The 16,723-nt window shown below is 39.5% G+C and overlaps 1 protein-coding gene across 1 annotated transcript; it reads left to right on the top strand.

Moving 5' to 3' along the window:
- The first annotated feature begins 5,085 nt into the window (after window positions 1–5,085).
- On the top strand, window positions 5,086–16,634 carry LOC121976862 (glutathione hydrolase 3-like). The gene is made up of 7 exons (XM_042529250.1): window positions 5,086–5,283; window positions 5,363–5,727; window positions 6,695–7,213; window positions 7,503–7,738; window positions 14,926–15,190; window positions 15,739–15,876; window positions 16,248–16,634. Exons 1-7 carry the CDS (start codon window positions 5,181–5,183, stop codon window positions 16,509–16,511), a joined length of 1,890 nt encoding a protein of 629 aa, XP_042385184.1. The 5' UTR covers window positions 5,086–5,180; the 3' UTR covers window positions 16,512–16,634.
- The last annotated feature ends 89 nt before the right edge of the window (window positions 16,635–16,723 follow it).

Here is a 16,723-nt window from a genome sequence, read left to right as displayed (position 1 = left end):
ATTCAGATTGTATAATTGTTTGAAATCCCATAGTCCATTCTAAGCTCTTTTCTAAGCTATTCAGTTACAGTCAAGTGAATGGTTTTATACCAAGAAGCAAATGCCATGGGAGTTATAGATTCACTGGGGATGGGAGGAATCTAAATCCTGGAGGCAAGTAGAAAAGAGAAAATAGAAAGGAGGGCTTACACAAGAGGGAGGGCAAGCAGAACGCAAAAGGCAGAAGGCGAAGAGAAGATGACCGCGACAGAAATTTAGACAAAGACGACAAAGGTGGGTGTTGGAGGAAGAAGGGAAAAAAATAAAAAACCCTAATATACTTTCGAGTCCTCTGTAAAAGTCGTTCGATGTAAGGTGGTATGGAAGACATGATTTAGTTTGAACAATCAGATCTAGCACAATCACCAAGTGGCATGCGTAGTAGCCGATCACATCACTTGATGTAACAAGCGATATGACGTTAACTCAATACAAGACGACCCGTTATGCTATTAGTCCAATGATAGTATGTGTCATCGGACATGACATGCATCATTAATGAGTGTCACGTCTCATAAATGACCAAATTTCTGAAGATTATTCTAGAGATTTTTTCTTCTCTCTCCCTCCACGTGGCAACAACATTCAGAACTTTTTTACTTAGTCACACCTCCAGTCAGTCAATTTGGCACCTCTTTTGACTGGACTAGAGGAGGAGGTTTGTGATGTTATTATTCGTAGAAGGTGTCACGTGGCGTCTAAGGGTCAATATAGCAAGTGGTATGTCAGTTAAAGTCAAAATTAGTGAAGGAAGATGTACCGCTTGGGGGACGATCAAGCCGATCGAGAACGGGAACTCACTCGCCTGACCCTCACAGTTCTTGAACCTTCCTGAGCGGGTATAGTCACTGCTTAGGCAACCCTCTGGGATACTGCTTGGGTGCACTTTATAGGTCATGTCAAACAACATCCCTACTTAAGTATATAACTGGTCAGGTGTGTAAGCTACTGAGTTACCACTCGAGAGAAACACTTCAACGAACATTTAAGCTACCAACGTTAATAAATTCTCAATGTCACCCATATTAAATTCTCATCGTAAGTACATGCATGGGAAATATGAACCGTCAAAGGAATTTACTTTAATTAGGATGTTCTTATCAATGAGGTTGTATTAAGAGCTGGAGGAAAATAAAATAAAAATCTTGTAAAATTAATGTACCAATCATCAATTCATTAGCTCCATTGTAATAAATATAGCCTCATTAAATGAGAAGGAAAATGAAAGTTTAGGAAAAATATATAAAAGGATAGTGATAAGATGATAAAAAGGATCCAAAATTAGGAAATACTAAGTCTACTCCTTGTGTTTTGTTGTTCTTCTTCCTCTCCACTATTACTTATCCACGCATCACTATAGTCATGTTAACTCTCTTGCCCAGCACACCGACGAAGTCATCCTCGAGTTTCTCAGAGCATGATCAATTGGTATGCATTTTTATACGAAAATGACGTGAACCATTTACTAACTATTACTAGCATGTTTTCATAAAATTATGTGTACACATCTTTGTATTGAGTATGATATGATCAGTGTAGCATGATATATGATAAGTGGTAACATAATCTATTGAAATTAAAGGTCTAATCAATGTTATGCAAAAGAAAAGGAGTTATTGAAAAATATATAATAGAATATTTAGACTGTGAAAACGATAGATTTAATTACCGCGGGAACTCTACTTCAAAGGTGGTCCCTTGGAAGACGTTTAATGTGGTAATGATAGTCCAACAACAATAGATCAAGAAGCTAAATAAAAAAAGTTTAACTTTATCATGTTAAGTGTATATTTGTCGTGATGTAATTCTAATATCTAGGTGGTGCATTTTGAGAAAAATGGGGAAAATACCAAAAGAACAAAAGGAGATCTCAATATTGAAAAGTGGCGAGCATACCTCACTATCTTGCCACTCCCCTCATTCTCCTGTAGCTTTCTTTGTTCCTTGGAACTAAGAAAGAGGTATCTATCAATGGGATTTTAGGTAGAACAAAATTTGCATTGCACATATCGATGAATAAAAGTTTACTTAAACTGAATTAAGCGATCGAATTTAAAAATTTGATTCAGTTATTTTAATTTTTTTAAAAAATATCAATTATTTTGAATAATTCAATTCGATTTTAATTTTAAAACTATTAATTCAGTTACACTGATAATTAAACCGAATTGGAGCTACACCATTTGGTACTGATTTTTTTAAACAAACACTATAGTGATGTTGAAAATCAACATCACAATTTGGTAAACTTGATTTTTGACTGAATTAATCGATGTTTTATCAGTTCGTTTTATTCAATTTTTGTTGGAAAGATCAATCCATTCTGTTAGTTCAATTTTTTTTTTCAATTTAATCAATTCGGTCTGTTCAATTTTGAACAAATTGCTCAACCCTAATTGCACGGGGAACATTAAGCAAAGACCATGTTTGAAAGATTAATTTCGAGTGATGCATTGGCTTCTGACCGTTTGTTTGTTTGGTTTTTATTCTTTCTTTCAACCTAAAGTTGAGAGACAAACTAGGGACACATCCTTTCCTTCACCATTAGTCGAATTTTTTTTCTAAAGTAATAAAGAGGAGAATGAAACATTGTGTTCCAAGTTTATGTAGCAAGCTTATTGAATTCAGGGACCTGATCAGTCAACAAATTCATGCTTTTGAACAAAGCACTTTAATGGCCTTTTCTTTATTGATGCAAATAAACAAGAGCTTGCATGTGAACAGACAAATGCCTCAAACCTTGCCTTCTAAACCAAACAACTGTCTCCATTTATTGGATTCTGCACAGAAAAGTAAGAAAAAAAAGGAGAAGACCTAACCATTCATGGAAGCAAAGTTGCATGCTTTTAGGATTGAGAATTAAGAAGATTACATGAATAAAATAGTGCAGGCTTTGTAGTTGAAGTCTAATGATGATGATTTTGTTTCTGAAAGTGATATATAATTAAGTCTGAAAATGAAGTGAAAGTTGTAGTTAAATTAATGATGAAGAGAATGATTCTTAATAATTGTGAGAGGATGTGGATGATCAAACAACTTGTGGTTTCTTATACTTTTTTTTTTGGTGGTTATTCTAACAAAAGATTTGGTGGTGTAGCACCAAAAAAACAATGAACCCCTAAATATATAAATGTAAAACCACCTTTTAAAGAAACTCTAACGATGTCATTCTCCCTTCCCTCGCCTAAAGAATCTCAGGTTTTATGACGACTCACATAGTTGCAACATGGACAATCAAGGGTGTATCAATGGGAGATGCCCTTGATGCCTCTTGTTCGATCTCAGTAAATAAGTTAGGCATCATGTGTTGCAGTTCTTCTATAATCCATGAATGTTTTATATTTGAGAGGCCTTTTCAGCCCCACCCCCTCTAGTCAACATCATTGATCCATTGTTAAAGTAGTTGGTATCTGCATGAGAGCCCATGAATAAAAAGTTTTAAGTTGCAGTTGATAACTAATTTTGATCCCGAGCTTTGTATAAGTTTATGAAGGTATAAGCTAAGTAAAGTCACGATCTCTGAGTAGATTCAATAGATTGCAAATGAACTTAGTTGATTGGAGGGTAATGCTAGGATTTAAAGAATAAAACATTTCTATATATTCAACCTCCAATCAATTGCATTGAGTTACAGTTCACTAGACTCTTGATAGTAGATTGAAAGAAATTTCTAGTCTTACTAACCATGTAGTCATTGACTGATCAATGGCTAAAGTTTTTGTTTTGATTGAGAGTGAGTGCACAAAATTGATTCAGATTTTATCATGACCAAGTGCTTAAGGTGAACAACAACGTTGTTCAAAGTAAAAATTTTCTTCTAGAAATATTTAGGGAGCATTTGGTTTATTTCATTTTCATTTTTAGAAAATCATATTTTTAAGTTTTTTGGAAATTATGTTTTTTTGTATTTTCTATTTTCTTAGAAAATACTCTCCCTTTTGTTTAGAAAACCAACATGAAAAATACAAATCAAATGTATTTTTTATTTTCTTACGAAATGAAAATAGAAAACAACGTGGAAATCCTCCCTTGGTAATTTTTCTATTGTTTATTAATATTTATATTTCATATTGAGAGAAGTGTACTATTAAAAAATATTTTTATTTTAAAAAATATTTCATATTGAAAATAATTTTGTTTTAGTATTGTTGAGTAGTTGTTATAATGTATTAAAAATAGTCTCCGACTTTTTAAAATTGTTATCACACATAAAGTTGTAGAATGAAGATAAATGATGGGAAAAATTGTTATATATTTTTTAAAAATTTAAAATCATAATTTTAAAATATAGAACAGAAATAAATGACAGACATAAATATGCATGTGTTTATATATATATATATATATATATATAAAAAAGTGAATGCATGAGTTAGATTTTTTTTTTTTTTTTAAAAAAAAAGAAATTATGCGAATAATTTAATAAATTTCTTGTTTTTTTTTCGCTTAACTGTTGATTGACCTTCAATCTTTCAATCTGTTGAGTGTTGGACGAGGACTATCTTGGAGAAGGAGAAGGACCCGTACAAGAATACTTTTCCTCTCTCAATTTTGTTCTGTTTTGAATTTTTTTTTTTTGACCTTTCCTTTCACTTTTCCCCAACCTTTCCGTTGTTTTCAACCATCACTTTCTTCCTTTCGAACCGGGCGGCGTGTCCAGCAACAGCTGATTATTACGTTTTTCAGATTATATCAAAAGCGATAAATTATAAGCCAGGATTAACTTATAGTCAAGCATTAAATTGCAACACCTAACGTCCGCCAGTCCAAATCTAGGCCGGATCTCAACTGTTAATTGTTGTTCTTTTGCTGTTGATTGACTTTCAATCTGCTGAGCGTTGGAACTGTCTTCGAGGAGAAGAAGAAGGAACCGTACAAGAAAACTTCTTAAACTCCTCTCCCAATTTTGTTTTGTTTCCCTTCCTTGTTTTCGCCGAACTCTTCTTCCAATCGTTCCGTGACACGTAACGTCCACGTCCCAAATATGGGCCGGGTCTCAACGGCCAACTAGCCAAGCTCCAAGCTTGTGGGCACTTCGCTGATTATTTGTACATTCATCCCGCACCCTGCCAATCGTCTTTAAGCCTTTCTCTAGGGTTACCCCGTTTATCTCAGATCCCTTTTTCTCTCCCCGTCGTCCTATGACTCCGCCAGATCGCCACTCCCTCCGTTCCTATCTCCTCCGGAACTCCCCCGATGCCTCCGCCGCCCCCTCCAGGCGCCGCATCTGGTGGCCCGCCGCCGGTGACTGCTTCGCTCGCCCTTGTGTTTCTCGCTTATTAGTTCCCCACCTTTCTCGATTTTCATTTCTTGCTCGGCGCAGCTTCGGCGGTTCTCCTCTTCGTCATCGTCTGCTCCACCAGCGGCGGGCGCTGGGCGGAGCAGGGGCAGAAGGGGATTGGGATGACAAGGTGGGGTCGCGCTCGCGCAGGGGGGCCCGATGCGGTCGAGTCGGAGGTGGGCGTGGTGGCGGCGGACGACTGGCGATGCTCGGAGATCGGCGCCGCCGCGCTGAGGGTGGGAGGCCACGCGGTGGACTCGGCCATCGCAGCGGCGCTGTGCCTCGGGGTGGTTCATCCGATGTCGAGCGGAATCGGCGGCGGAGCCTTCATCGTGGTCAGGTCGGCGGCGTCCGGCGACGCCGAGGCCATCGATTCACGGGAGACGGCCCCTTCCTCGGCATACACGGTAGATTCCAACGGATAGCGTGTAGGTTTCCAACGGCTAAGATAATTCGGATAGGAAAGCATCGCCTCTTCTAACGGCTAAGATGCAGTTTTTTTTTAATCTGTCGGCTATCCGTACACAGATTTTCTAAAATACCCTTCGCCTTCTGTCTTCCTCTGCTCTGTCCGACCGGCGGCCATCGAATTGGCGGCTGCGAAATCGAGATCAAGCTGGCAACTCAGCTGCTTGTAGGAGCGGTCGCCGGTTGGACAGGCAAAGACGATAGAGGTATTTTGAGAAACCAATAATGATTTAGGTATTTGGACAAGGTGCGTGGTCTAAGTAAATTGCCATTTATCTTCGGGATTTAATTTAATTAAACTTCGTCTCAGTTTCGATAAGTTGTGGTGTTCTTGCCGTCGAAACTAGGCTTGCTTTGAAGGGATCTAATGATTGAGCTTTTTTATTGATTTATTTTTCTCTCTCGAACAAACTTGATTAGATTGCCGGAAATTATTTTACTAACGAGTTCAACAAATCAGTACTTATCTTGTATCTCCGATCTGAAGTTCATGCAACTGTAGCAGTCCAAATAGTGCATGGCATACCCTCATCAACATAAACAATGTACATTACCATTTCTTTTCAAAGTTTTTGTTTTTTTTTTCGTTTTCACATAATCACAATGCCCCTCCTTGATGCTTAAGCCGAGCTTCATCCTGGTTCATTCTCAAACATGGTGATCGGCAAAAATGGGGCTAAAATCTAGTCAAACTTACAGTCTGCATGCTGCTAGTTTGTATGTCTTGTTAGCATCTGGTTTTGGCTAAAGACAAACAATCGCATATTGTTCAAAATTTATGTCATAAAGAAGGCATCAAAGAGTACAATACTCTGGCGAATCACATGATGTTTCATAACTCAGCTCATAATCCTTTCTGGTTTTCTCATAATGACAGGGCTAACAAATTGCTAACTCTGCTAACAGAACATGTATGAAGCTAATCCATCATCCAAGTCTAAGGGAGCTCTCTCAATGGGAATCCCTGGAGAGCTTGCTGGCCTCCACACAGCCTGGTTGAGGTACGGAAGACTTCCATGGAAGTCTCTCTTCCAACCATCCATTAGTCTTGCAAGAGATGGATTTGCTGTGGTGCCTTGTCTAGCAAATGCAATCAAGAAAAGTGGGGATGCAATACTAGCAGACCCTGGGTTGCGGGAAGTCCTTGCGCCTAATGGGAAATTACTCCAGACAAATGACGTCTGCTACAATCCTGCACTTGCCCACACATTGGAAGTGATTGCCACTGAGGGGGCTCATGCATTCTATAATGGAAGCATTGGTGAAAAGTTTATCAAGGACGTGAGAAGTGCTGGTGGAATCGCAACCATGGATGATTTGGAGAAATATGAAGTGAAGGTTACAAAGGCAATGGCGGTGGAAGCTATGGGATATACAATACTGGGCATGCCCCCACCTTCTAGTGGAATTGTGGGAATGTCTCTGGTATGCTTTAATTTGTCTTTGTTTCTATCTACATTGAATTTATAATTTAGTTTCATCATCATCTTGTTAAAAATGATTGAAGTATTATTTATGCTCTCTGCAAATATGTTTTACTTGCTTCAATGCTGGTGTATATATGCTGGGGCTTTGGTGGTTATTTCTAAGAATTGCATGGGCAGCATCAACTCCTTTATTTGAAGCATTTAAGGCTTTGTAGTGCAAGAGTGGAACTTTCTTATTTAATGTATATCTAAATTTCTTAATTCTTTTATTTTTTGCTGGTAATTAGGTTCTTAATATTTTAGGGAGCTACAAGTCACTTGAAGGTGTGAAGGGTTTGCTTGGTCTCCATCGCTTCATTGAGGCATTGAAGCACATGTTTGCTGCACGAATGAATCTTGGAGATCCTGCTTTTGTTAATGTCACTGAGTATGTTTCCGAAATGCTTTCTCCATCGTTTGCTCAGAAACTTCAGCAAAAGATAGTAGACAATACTACCTTTGAGCCATCCTACTATCTTGCTAGGTGAGTCCTATTTTAAAGCTATTATCTGTTATTGAATTCCATCTGCTTTGTTTGCATTCACTAGGGAAGTTTAAATGAAAATGTCTAGGACGGTTAGCTCCAAGAATTATGCAATAGCAACCAAGCTTTATCCCACTAGATAGAGTCGGCTATATGGATCATTATACTCCATTGGGCTCTATCCCCTACTATATCATCATTTATATTTAAATATATTTTATTTTATTTTATTATTACTAATCAAGTCTTTTTTGGTCTCTCCTACCTCGTTTGATGTGCACATTTGTCACAACTTCACATTATTTAATTGAAGCATTTATTAGTCGTTTAAGTACATGTCTGTATCTTAAACGCATCTTCCAGAGTTTTCCCTCAATAGGTGTAACTCCGACTTTTTTTTTCTAATATTTTTATTTCTTATCTTGTGCATCTAACATCTTCATCTCTGCAACTCTCATTTTCTGCTCATATGCTCAAGTTATAGCCTAATATTTAGCGTCATATAACATAGCAGGTGATCTGTCTGAAATTGGTGAAGGCTGGAATACCGGTGAGCTGGCCATGATTTCGACCAAGTTGTTATAACCAGGAGGAAGAAGAGGGTGAGCTGTCTTCTAGGCTGACTGAATCGTTGTATCCCAAGAAAAAACCAAGAACAGGGAGCCGAAAGCTTAACGGTGCTTGCAAGGCTACTAGAAGACAAGAGAAAGCATTAGAAGGACGACTGGGCGTACCCTGGCTAGTCCACTTAGATGCTCAAGTTAGATCCCCGATGATGGAAATGAAGAAGATGAACAGTGTAGTAAAGTAGTATGCATCTCTGTATGCGCGTGTGAATCTTGATCTGCGGGGGTGAGGCTTTTTATAACTTGAAAGAGGGAGATGTCATATCCGTGGCACATATAGGATGTCGTATCCTAGTAAGGAGGATATCCCATTGCCATGTTAGAAGGTCATATCACTCATATCTCGTACTGTAGAAGATCTTGTAGGATCACGCTATCTCCCTTGTTGCCACATGAGTCACATTAGTCCACGTGCTAGAACATCTAGATATCAAGGCCCGGAGTATTTGATCGGGGAACTAGGTCCATGGAGTATCCGATTGGGGAGCTGAGCCCATGGAGTATCTGATTAGGGAGCAAAGCCCCTGGAGTTTTTGATCAGGGAGCTGGGCCCCTGATTCGGGTGGACTGACTGGATTGAGATCAACGTATGACAGCGAGAGCTCAAAGGCCTGATCAGTGGCCAAAGCGGAGCATAACGAAGGCGGGAATACCAGGGGTGTACGACGAGGGCTCGGAGGCTTGATCGATGATGGAGGCTCGAAAACCAAAGACGACAACGGGCACAAAAGTCGGTTGTGGCTCGGGAGACCCAGAGGCAGCGGGATCTAGTCGGGAGCCGACGATTGGATTTGTGTCGGGGGTAGCGATAGTGGCCGGATTTGGATTGGGGGCGATGACAGCAGTCGGATTTGCATCGAAGGGGGTGACCACATTCAATGAGAGCTAAGAGGAGGAGATTCGGTGGAGTCTGATCCGGCGGCGGTGGCCGCAACAACTGAGCACAAAGCAGTGCCAGCTGTAGAACGTGCAAAGAGGAGAGGGAGTGGTTGGTGGAGGCAAAAAGAAGCGATCGGCAGTGGCAGCGAAGCTGTTTGTGAGGTGAAGGAGATGAACCAACTTGAGCTGAAGGGCAATAGATGCACGACAACGTGAGAGGAGGGGAAGCGAAGGCGGAAGGCGATGACGGCTAGTGGTGGCTGCGAGGGAAAGGGAGGTGAAAGTCGTCGACGACCAGCGATGATCGTGAAGCCGTCGGCTGCGAGGGAAAGGGAGGCGGAAGGCAACGGTGGCTGGCGGTGGCTGCGAAGTCGTGGGTTGCAAGGGAAAGGGAGGTGGCTTGTTATGCGGCAATTGGTGAGGTAGAGGAGACGCTGTGGGTTGCGAGGGAAAGGGAGGTGGCCTTCTACGATGCAATGGGCGAGGAACAAGGAGACATCGTGGCCGGCGACGTGGCTGGCAATGTCTATTGCGAAAGGGGAAAGGTGGTCATTGTGATGGCGTGCTTGAGAGGAAGAAAAAGGGGGCCCCCCTCTTACCCCGAATGAAGTCAAGCTCTAAAAGGGCCAGCTCAATGAAATCCCAAACATACCCCTTGCCTATGTGGCATTCTTTCTACTCACCGCATCACAAGCCTCCTCAAGTCTAGTCGAAGTGGGCAAGTCCAACTGATTGGACTAAGCTTATCGTAAGGCTGAATTGCTTCTGACTAAGGAATTGGAAAGATCACTGAGCCTCCTGACTTAAGAGTGGGGAAAAATCGCTGAGTCAGTGGCGACGAAGCTGTCTGCAAGGTGAAGGAGATGCCAACATGAGCCGAAGGGGCAATCGACGCACAACGCCATGAGAGGAGGGGAGCGGAGGTCGACGGCGGCGGGCAGTGGCTGCGAAGCCATGGCCTGCTAGGGAAAGGGAAGTGAAAGGCGACGACGGCTGGCAATGGCTGCGAAGCCGTGGGCTGCGAGGGAAAGAGAGGTGGCATGCTATGTGGCGGTTGGCAAGGAGACATCATTGTAAGTATCCCGATCTAGTTTTGATGTTGATCAACCGAGTTAAGTTAAGCTTTGTGTATTTGATATCTTATGTTTGAGTGTGCAGAGACTTTGGAACACAAGAAGTCAAGTGGAAAACATAGTGAGCGAGGTGAATGATACGTGAAAGGAGTCGACGGGCTCGGTGCATCCGAGGGACGAGCAGCTGCAGAAGAGTATACCAGTGGAGCGAGAAGGACGTGCACGGTGCATCCAAGGGACGAGAAATCGGGAGAAAACCTGCTAGAGAAGAAGGTCAGAGTTGGATTCGGGTGAGCTAAACTCCGAACGGCTGAACTATCACCCAGGCGAGCGGAAGAGTGAATGGTCAAATCTGTACTTGACCTTTCTAGGCACCTCCTATGGACCGGAGGTGCCCTACTTATTCGAAGACTTGAGGCACCTCAGTTGATTGGAGGTGCCTCGGACAAATAGGAGCCAAGGCCCCTCAGATCAACTAAGGCGCCTCAGATCAATTGAGGCACCCCCAAAGCCCAACGACGAGGATAAGAGCTGGAATCCACGTCAACACACTCGATTAGCCTCCGATAATCGAAGGCGCCTCTAATGTCGCCAGGTCAGCCGAACGTTGGCGAAGCGGATAACACTTCAGCCGAACTGAGGCACCTCTGTTGGAACCAAGGCGCCTCCGATGGAATTGAGGCGCCTGCGTTGGCATTGAGGCGCCTCCAATCTGGCAAACGATCATTTTAACCAGAATGCTATAAATAGAAGCCTTGTCCTCTAAGTTTGTATAATATTAATTTTTGTATTTAGTTTGGAGCTTCCAACTGCTGTAAGGGGCTACTCCTCTGACCTTTGTGGAAGAAGGAGCTTTCTTAGTGCGCGTTCATTGCCTTGGATTAGTAACCTCCCTAGTTGCAAATCAAGTAAATCCATTCATTGCCTTGGATTAGTAACCTCCCCAGTTGTAAATCAAGTAAATTCGTTCATTGTCTTGGATTAATAACCTCCCCAGTTGTAAATCAAGTAAATCCTTAGTCTTTTACTTTCTTTGATGTGTTATTTATTTGTTAATTAATGTGTGTATCCTTGCTAAAAGTAAGTTAGCAAGAGAAATGTCTAATCTATTTGCGGGTCGTCTATTCACCCCCTCCTCCTCTAGCTGGTTCACCTGAACATAACAAGTGGTATCAGAGCCCAACCTCCTTAGAAGAACTAACCGTCGACTAAAGCAACAAAAAGATGACCGGATCAAAGATTCATCCACCAAAGTTTGAGGGGAATTCACGCTTTGGAAGCGCCTAATAGAGGTATTTTTCAAAACTAATTCGATATACTTTTAACAATTAAATATGGTTTTGAAAGACCCATGAATGAGATCGAAGAAGAAAAAGAAGAACATCAATGGAACAAGAAACAACAAACCAATTTTGTGGCCAACGACAAGGCAGGTTCCATCTATCGAGCGAACTACTGACCTAAGAAGTCAACAGGATCGGCGCCTATGACTCTGTCAAAGAACTCTGGGAGAACTTTCTAGAACTTCATGAAGGCACCTTGGAGGCCAAACTAGCAAGGCGGTATTTACTTTGAAATCAACTAACCAACCTCCGGATGGAAAATGGAGAAAAGATAGCTCATCTGCACGTAAAGCTGAAGGAACTAATCACCAGACTCACCAACCTTGGAGAAACTTTGTCAAATTGGGATTCCCTTCGATATGCATTTAATGCATTTCCAAGATTCGGGACTGGACATCAATAGTAGACTCCTACTATATCTCTAATTATCTCGAGGTAAGTAATTTAGAAAAAATTATTTGCTACCTTTGAATTATACTAATCAAGATGTGCAAGTCTAAGTAAAGAGTAGAAATCGACTCAGAACCTATCATTCAAAGCTAAGAACGAATAGGATTCAGATTCATCCCCTCGACGAAAACGAAGAAGCATTCATGGTAAAAAAATTTCAAAGTTCTTTAAATCTAAAAACTTTGATAAGAAGCATGTAACAAAGCTACTGTGGAAGAAGAAAAAAGTAAGGTGCTGCAATTGCGATGAAGAAGGGCATATCGAGTACAACTGCCCAACATTAAAAAGTAAAGGAAAAGAAAAGGATAAAGGGTCAAGAAAGTCGAAGCACAAGAATCTCAAAGCGACGTGGAGTGAATCGTCGTCATTCGAGTCCGAGACGGAAGAATATGTTGGACTAGCATCGATGAAGGGGAGCATCCACCTATGAATTTTACACTGTAAGTAAGGTATGACTCTTATCCTCTGACCAAATGTATGATGCTAAAAAAATGCTTCTAAAACTAGGACCAAATACATAAATGCAAAGAAAAACTATGCATGCCTACTAGAAGATTTTGATAAACTTAAGGTTGAAAATGCAAAATTAAATGAACAAAGAGAAAACATTGAAATTAAGAAAAAATTCTGCATGTTCAACTTCAATTGTGGACCACTTTGGTTTAAATGTATTTAAGAAACCGTAAAGGCCAAATTGCAAAGATTTTGAGAAATAATATTCTAAAAAAATTCTTGATAAATTCAGTAGGTAAAAATTTGTTTTGGATTTCAAAATATATTTTGACTCATTAGAATTTTTCTTTTTTGCTAGAAATAAAATAATTTAAATTTCTAGAAATTAACTTGTTTATTAGTAAATATTATTGGCAAAATTAGTTTTCGTAGCCTTTTTGTTTAATTTTTTCATTGATGGAAAAACATGTTGTATGTTAGTAGAAAAAATTTCGAAAAATTTCTACTATTAAATAATTTTCTATGAATCTTTTAACAAAAAATAAATTTTTTAAATTAAAATTTTTCGGAGATAGATTTTTGACAACTTAATTTTTCAGTAGATATCTGTTATATTTCATATAGTTAGAAAAATCAGCAAATTATTTTGACGATGAAATCTTTTTTTAAGTATTTGATTTCAAAAATAACTATTAATGTGCAAGAATATTTATTTTGGCTATAAGAAAAATAGTTTTCTTGTGAAAATATTTTCTATGGTCAGATTGATTCTGTTTAACTTTGACAAAAATTTTCAAGATTTTTTAAAAATTAAAAATTATTTTAAAATTATTTTTGTCAAATCTGATGTTTGGTTCTTAAAAATTATTTTATTACCTTGGATCATCTGTGTACAAACCCTATGATTTTTTTAAAAAACTTCCCTCTACTAGTTTTTTTTTTATTTTTTTCATATTTTTAATGTGATTAAATGGGGAGAGTAGCCTTAAATTAAGGGGAGGACTTAAATGCAGAACATTATTGTTATGATTGTAAATTTTTCTTTATTGTTTTCTATATACAATTTTTTGTGTGTTTTCCCTAACTTTAACTCGGGTTGATATGCATCAAAAAGGGAGAGATTGTAAGTACCTCAGGCTGGTTTTGATGTTGATCAATCGAGTTAAGTTAGACCCTATATATTTGATGCTTTGTGTCTGAATGCGCGGGAACTTAGGAACATAAGAAGTCGAGCAGAAGACGCAGCGAGCGAGAAGGATGACATGGGAAGAGAGTCGATGGGCTCAGTGCATCCAAGGGATGAGAAGCTAGAGAAGAGTACACCGGTGAAGCAAGAAGGACGTTCGTGGCATATCCGAGGGACGAGAAGCCGAAACCTACTCGAGGAGAAGATCGGAGTTGGGTTCGGATGAACTCAACTCCAGACGACCGAAGCATCACCCAAGCAAAGTATGGATAGAGTCTGAGTCTAAGTAGTGTCTTAGTATGGGCAGAGTCTGAGTAGTGTCTGATTGTATGCTTAGCGTCTTATTCGATATAGAGTTATAAGAAGAGGCAAGATAAGAAGATCAGATGCCTGGTCTTCCCAATCAAACATGGATAAGGGCTATCAGACTGTGCAAGAGTGGAACGAGTATACTCAATTGTTAGTTAAGTAGAGAAGGCCCCGCCATTGTGCGACCGACTACTGCTCTTTCTTATGTCATATTGCAGAGTTCGCTACTGCAGCAACATGCGTGAATTTTCTGCCGAAGATATTGACTCTACACGACTAAACCTACTCTTCTAGGAGATTGGAGAGGATACATGATAAAATGAGGGGGAAAAAGTCGAGTTGCTATGAGCAAGTTCGAAGGTGTTTTGATTGATTCAATAGTTTAGAATCTATTAAAAGGGAAAGGTGTAAGACTAGAGGGAGATTTAAGAAAGTACCGAGCAATATAATAAAAGTGACTAAATTGGTTTAAATATTACTATTGATATAATCTCGGATAAATAATATTTAATGTGGCAAATTCCTAAAATACTTGATGATGATAATATAATATATTTTGTTTTGGTAACTGAAGTCACTCTGATTTGAGTAGGTATTCTCAAAACTTTGTTACACTTTTAGTTTTATGTATCTCTACATATCATCAAATGTGGATCAGTCAATTTTTTGTTCAGTTTCAAAACATTCAATTGGAGAAGCTAAAATTTTTACACCTAATAGAACCTTGGAAAGTTGAATTTATGAATTCTACAAGTTAAATGGAGCTAGATTCCAAGTTGGCCCTTCTATATTAAAAAAAACTTAGATTTTGATGCCAATTTATTTAGTTAATCAAACTAATGGGCTTAATTTTTGTATATCTTCTTAGATGGAGCCAATTAAGAGATCATGGGACAAGCCACTTGTGTGTAGTGGATGCTGATCGAAATGCAGTTTCCCTGACGAGCACAGTCAATTGGTTCTTTGGAGCAAAGGTTTTGTCACCATCCACAGGGGTTGTGCTAAACAATGAGATGGATGACTTCTGTATACCAACAGAAGTAACTCCTGATCATCTTCCACCAGCACCGACAAACTTTATAGAGCCTGGAAAGAGACCACTCTCTTCTATGACACCTATTATTGTCCTTAAGGTAAGGTTGTAGGTTGTCATTTTGAACTTGGTTTTGTTTTCTACATGAATATCAAACTTTCTAGGATTTTCAAGTTGAGGGGTTAGAAGCTGAAAGGTTTTGGTTTTATCTAGATTGGAAAATTCAATTTTAAAGGAGGGCATATAAACTCTCTTCATTTCCACACCATATATTTATCTTTTTTATTCATCAGAAAATTGCACTTTTCAATCCTATGGTTCCCCTCCCCTTTCCATTTTGCTCTCGTCTCCAATTGTAATTGAATCTCTAAACATGTGATGAGATGTGTTGTCCTTGAAACCAATTATGTTGTAACCGAATATTGTGAGATCTGAATGCCTCTCTTGCTCTCTCTTTATATTGTGAAAAGAGAATATGAATCCCTCCTACAAATCTGTAATGTTATAAAACAAAGCATCTTGTTTGCTTTGTAGCATAGTGTGGCAGTATCCTGATATAACTTAAAATACTGTTTTAGGATTATTTTATGCCTGTGAATGCCGTCAGTAATAAGATAAGCATGAACTTCTATCTGTTTTGTTGTCCAGGACAATCAACTTGCAGGAGTCGCCGGGGCAAGTGGTGGATTAAATATTATTCCAGCCGTACTCCAGGTCTTCTTGAACCACTTCATTCTGGAGATGGATCCCCTAAAAGCTGTTCAGCATCCAAGGCTCTTCCACAAGGTGATACCTCAAGCATTTCAATTCCCTTGAGCTTCTAATCTGAAAAATGCACTATAAACACATAACAGAAAGGTGATCGGATGTTGGGTAGCATACAAGATATCTGCAACTTGTTTCTATAGAGTAGATCAACTGATTTAATCGAAGGACATTTTGTCTTGAACCCAATTGTCACCCAGATATCATCAGCCCGATCAAGATTGAACCACTTGAATTGAAATTCTTTTTCTAGATAGAATTTTTTTGATTTGGAGCCTTAAATTCCCCTGCATTTTCAAGTACCCCTTGGTTTTATAGCTGTCAATGGAATGGGCAAGTTATATTGTTTATTAGTTGACCTAATCGAATTCAGCATGACATGTACATTGCAGCTCATCCCAAATGAAGTGCTCTATGAGAACTTCACCGCAAGCGATGGCGAGCGCTTTGAGTTGGCAGAGGATGCGAAACTGTTCCTAGAGGGAAGGGGTCATGCCATGCATGGCTTTGCCAACGGTGCTGTTACCCAATTTGTCGTTCATAACATTCAGGAACCGTTCATGAGTTTGCATCGAAGAATTAAAAACAACATCATCCATGGGATGCTCATCGCCGTCAGTGATCCTCGCAAAGATGGAAGTCCTGCGGGTGTTTGAAGAAGCCAACAGCTTTAAGTATATCTGTTCATTAATGTCTGTAATTTGCCCTGGAAGAAGCAGGAACCTTTTAAACTTATTTTGTCAATGTGCATTCGCTCTTGCTGTAAGCTGCAACAATTTGGCCGTTACTTTAGGATGAAGATGGAGACGACTTATTAGGAAAAGCATCTATAGCAATCAAATATTAATAAAAATATTTTTTAATTATA

This window comes from Zingiber officinale, chromosome 4B (assembly GCF_018446385.1).
Source record: "Zingiber officinale cultivar Zhangliang chromosome 4B, Zo_v1.1, whole genome shotgun sequence".
Taxonomy (NCBI): Eukaryota; Viridiplantae; Streptophyta; class Magnoliopsida; order Zingiberales; family Zingiberaceae; genus Zingiber; species Zingiber officinale.
Note: the sequence above shows the minus strand (reverse complement) of the source record. Positions and strands in the feature narration are given on the sequence as shown.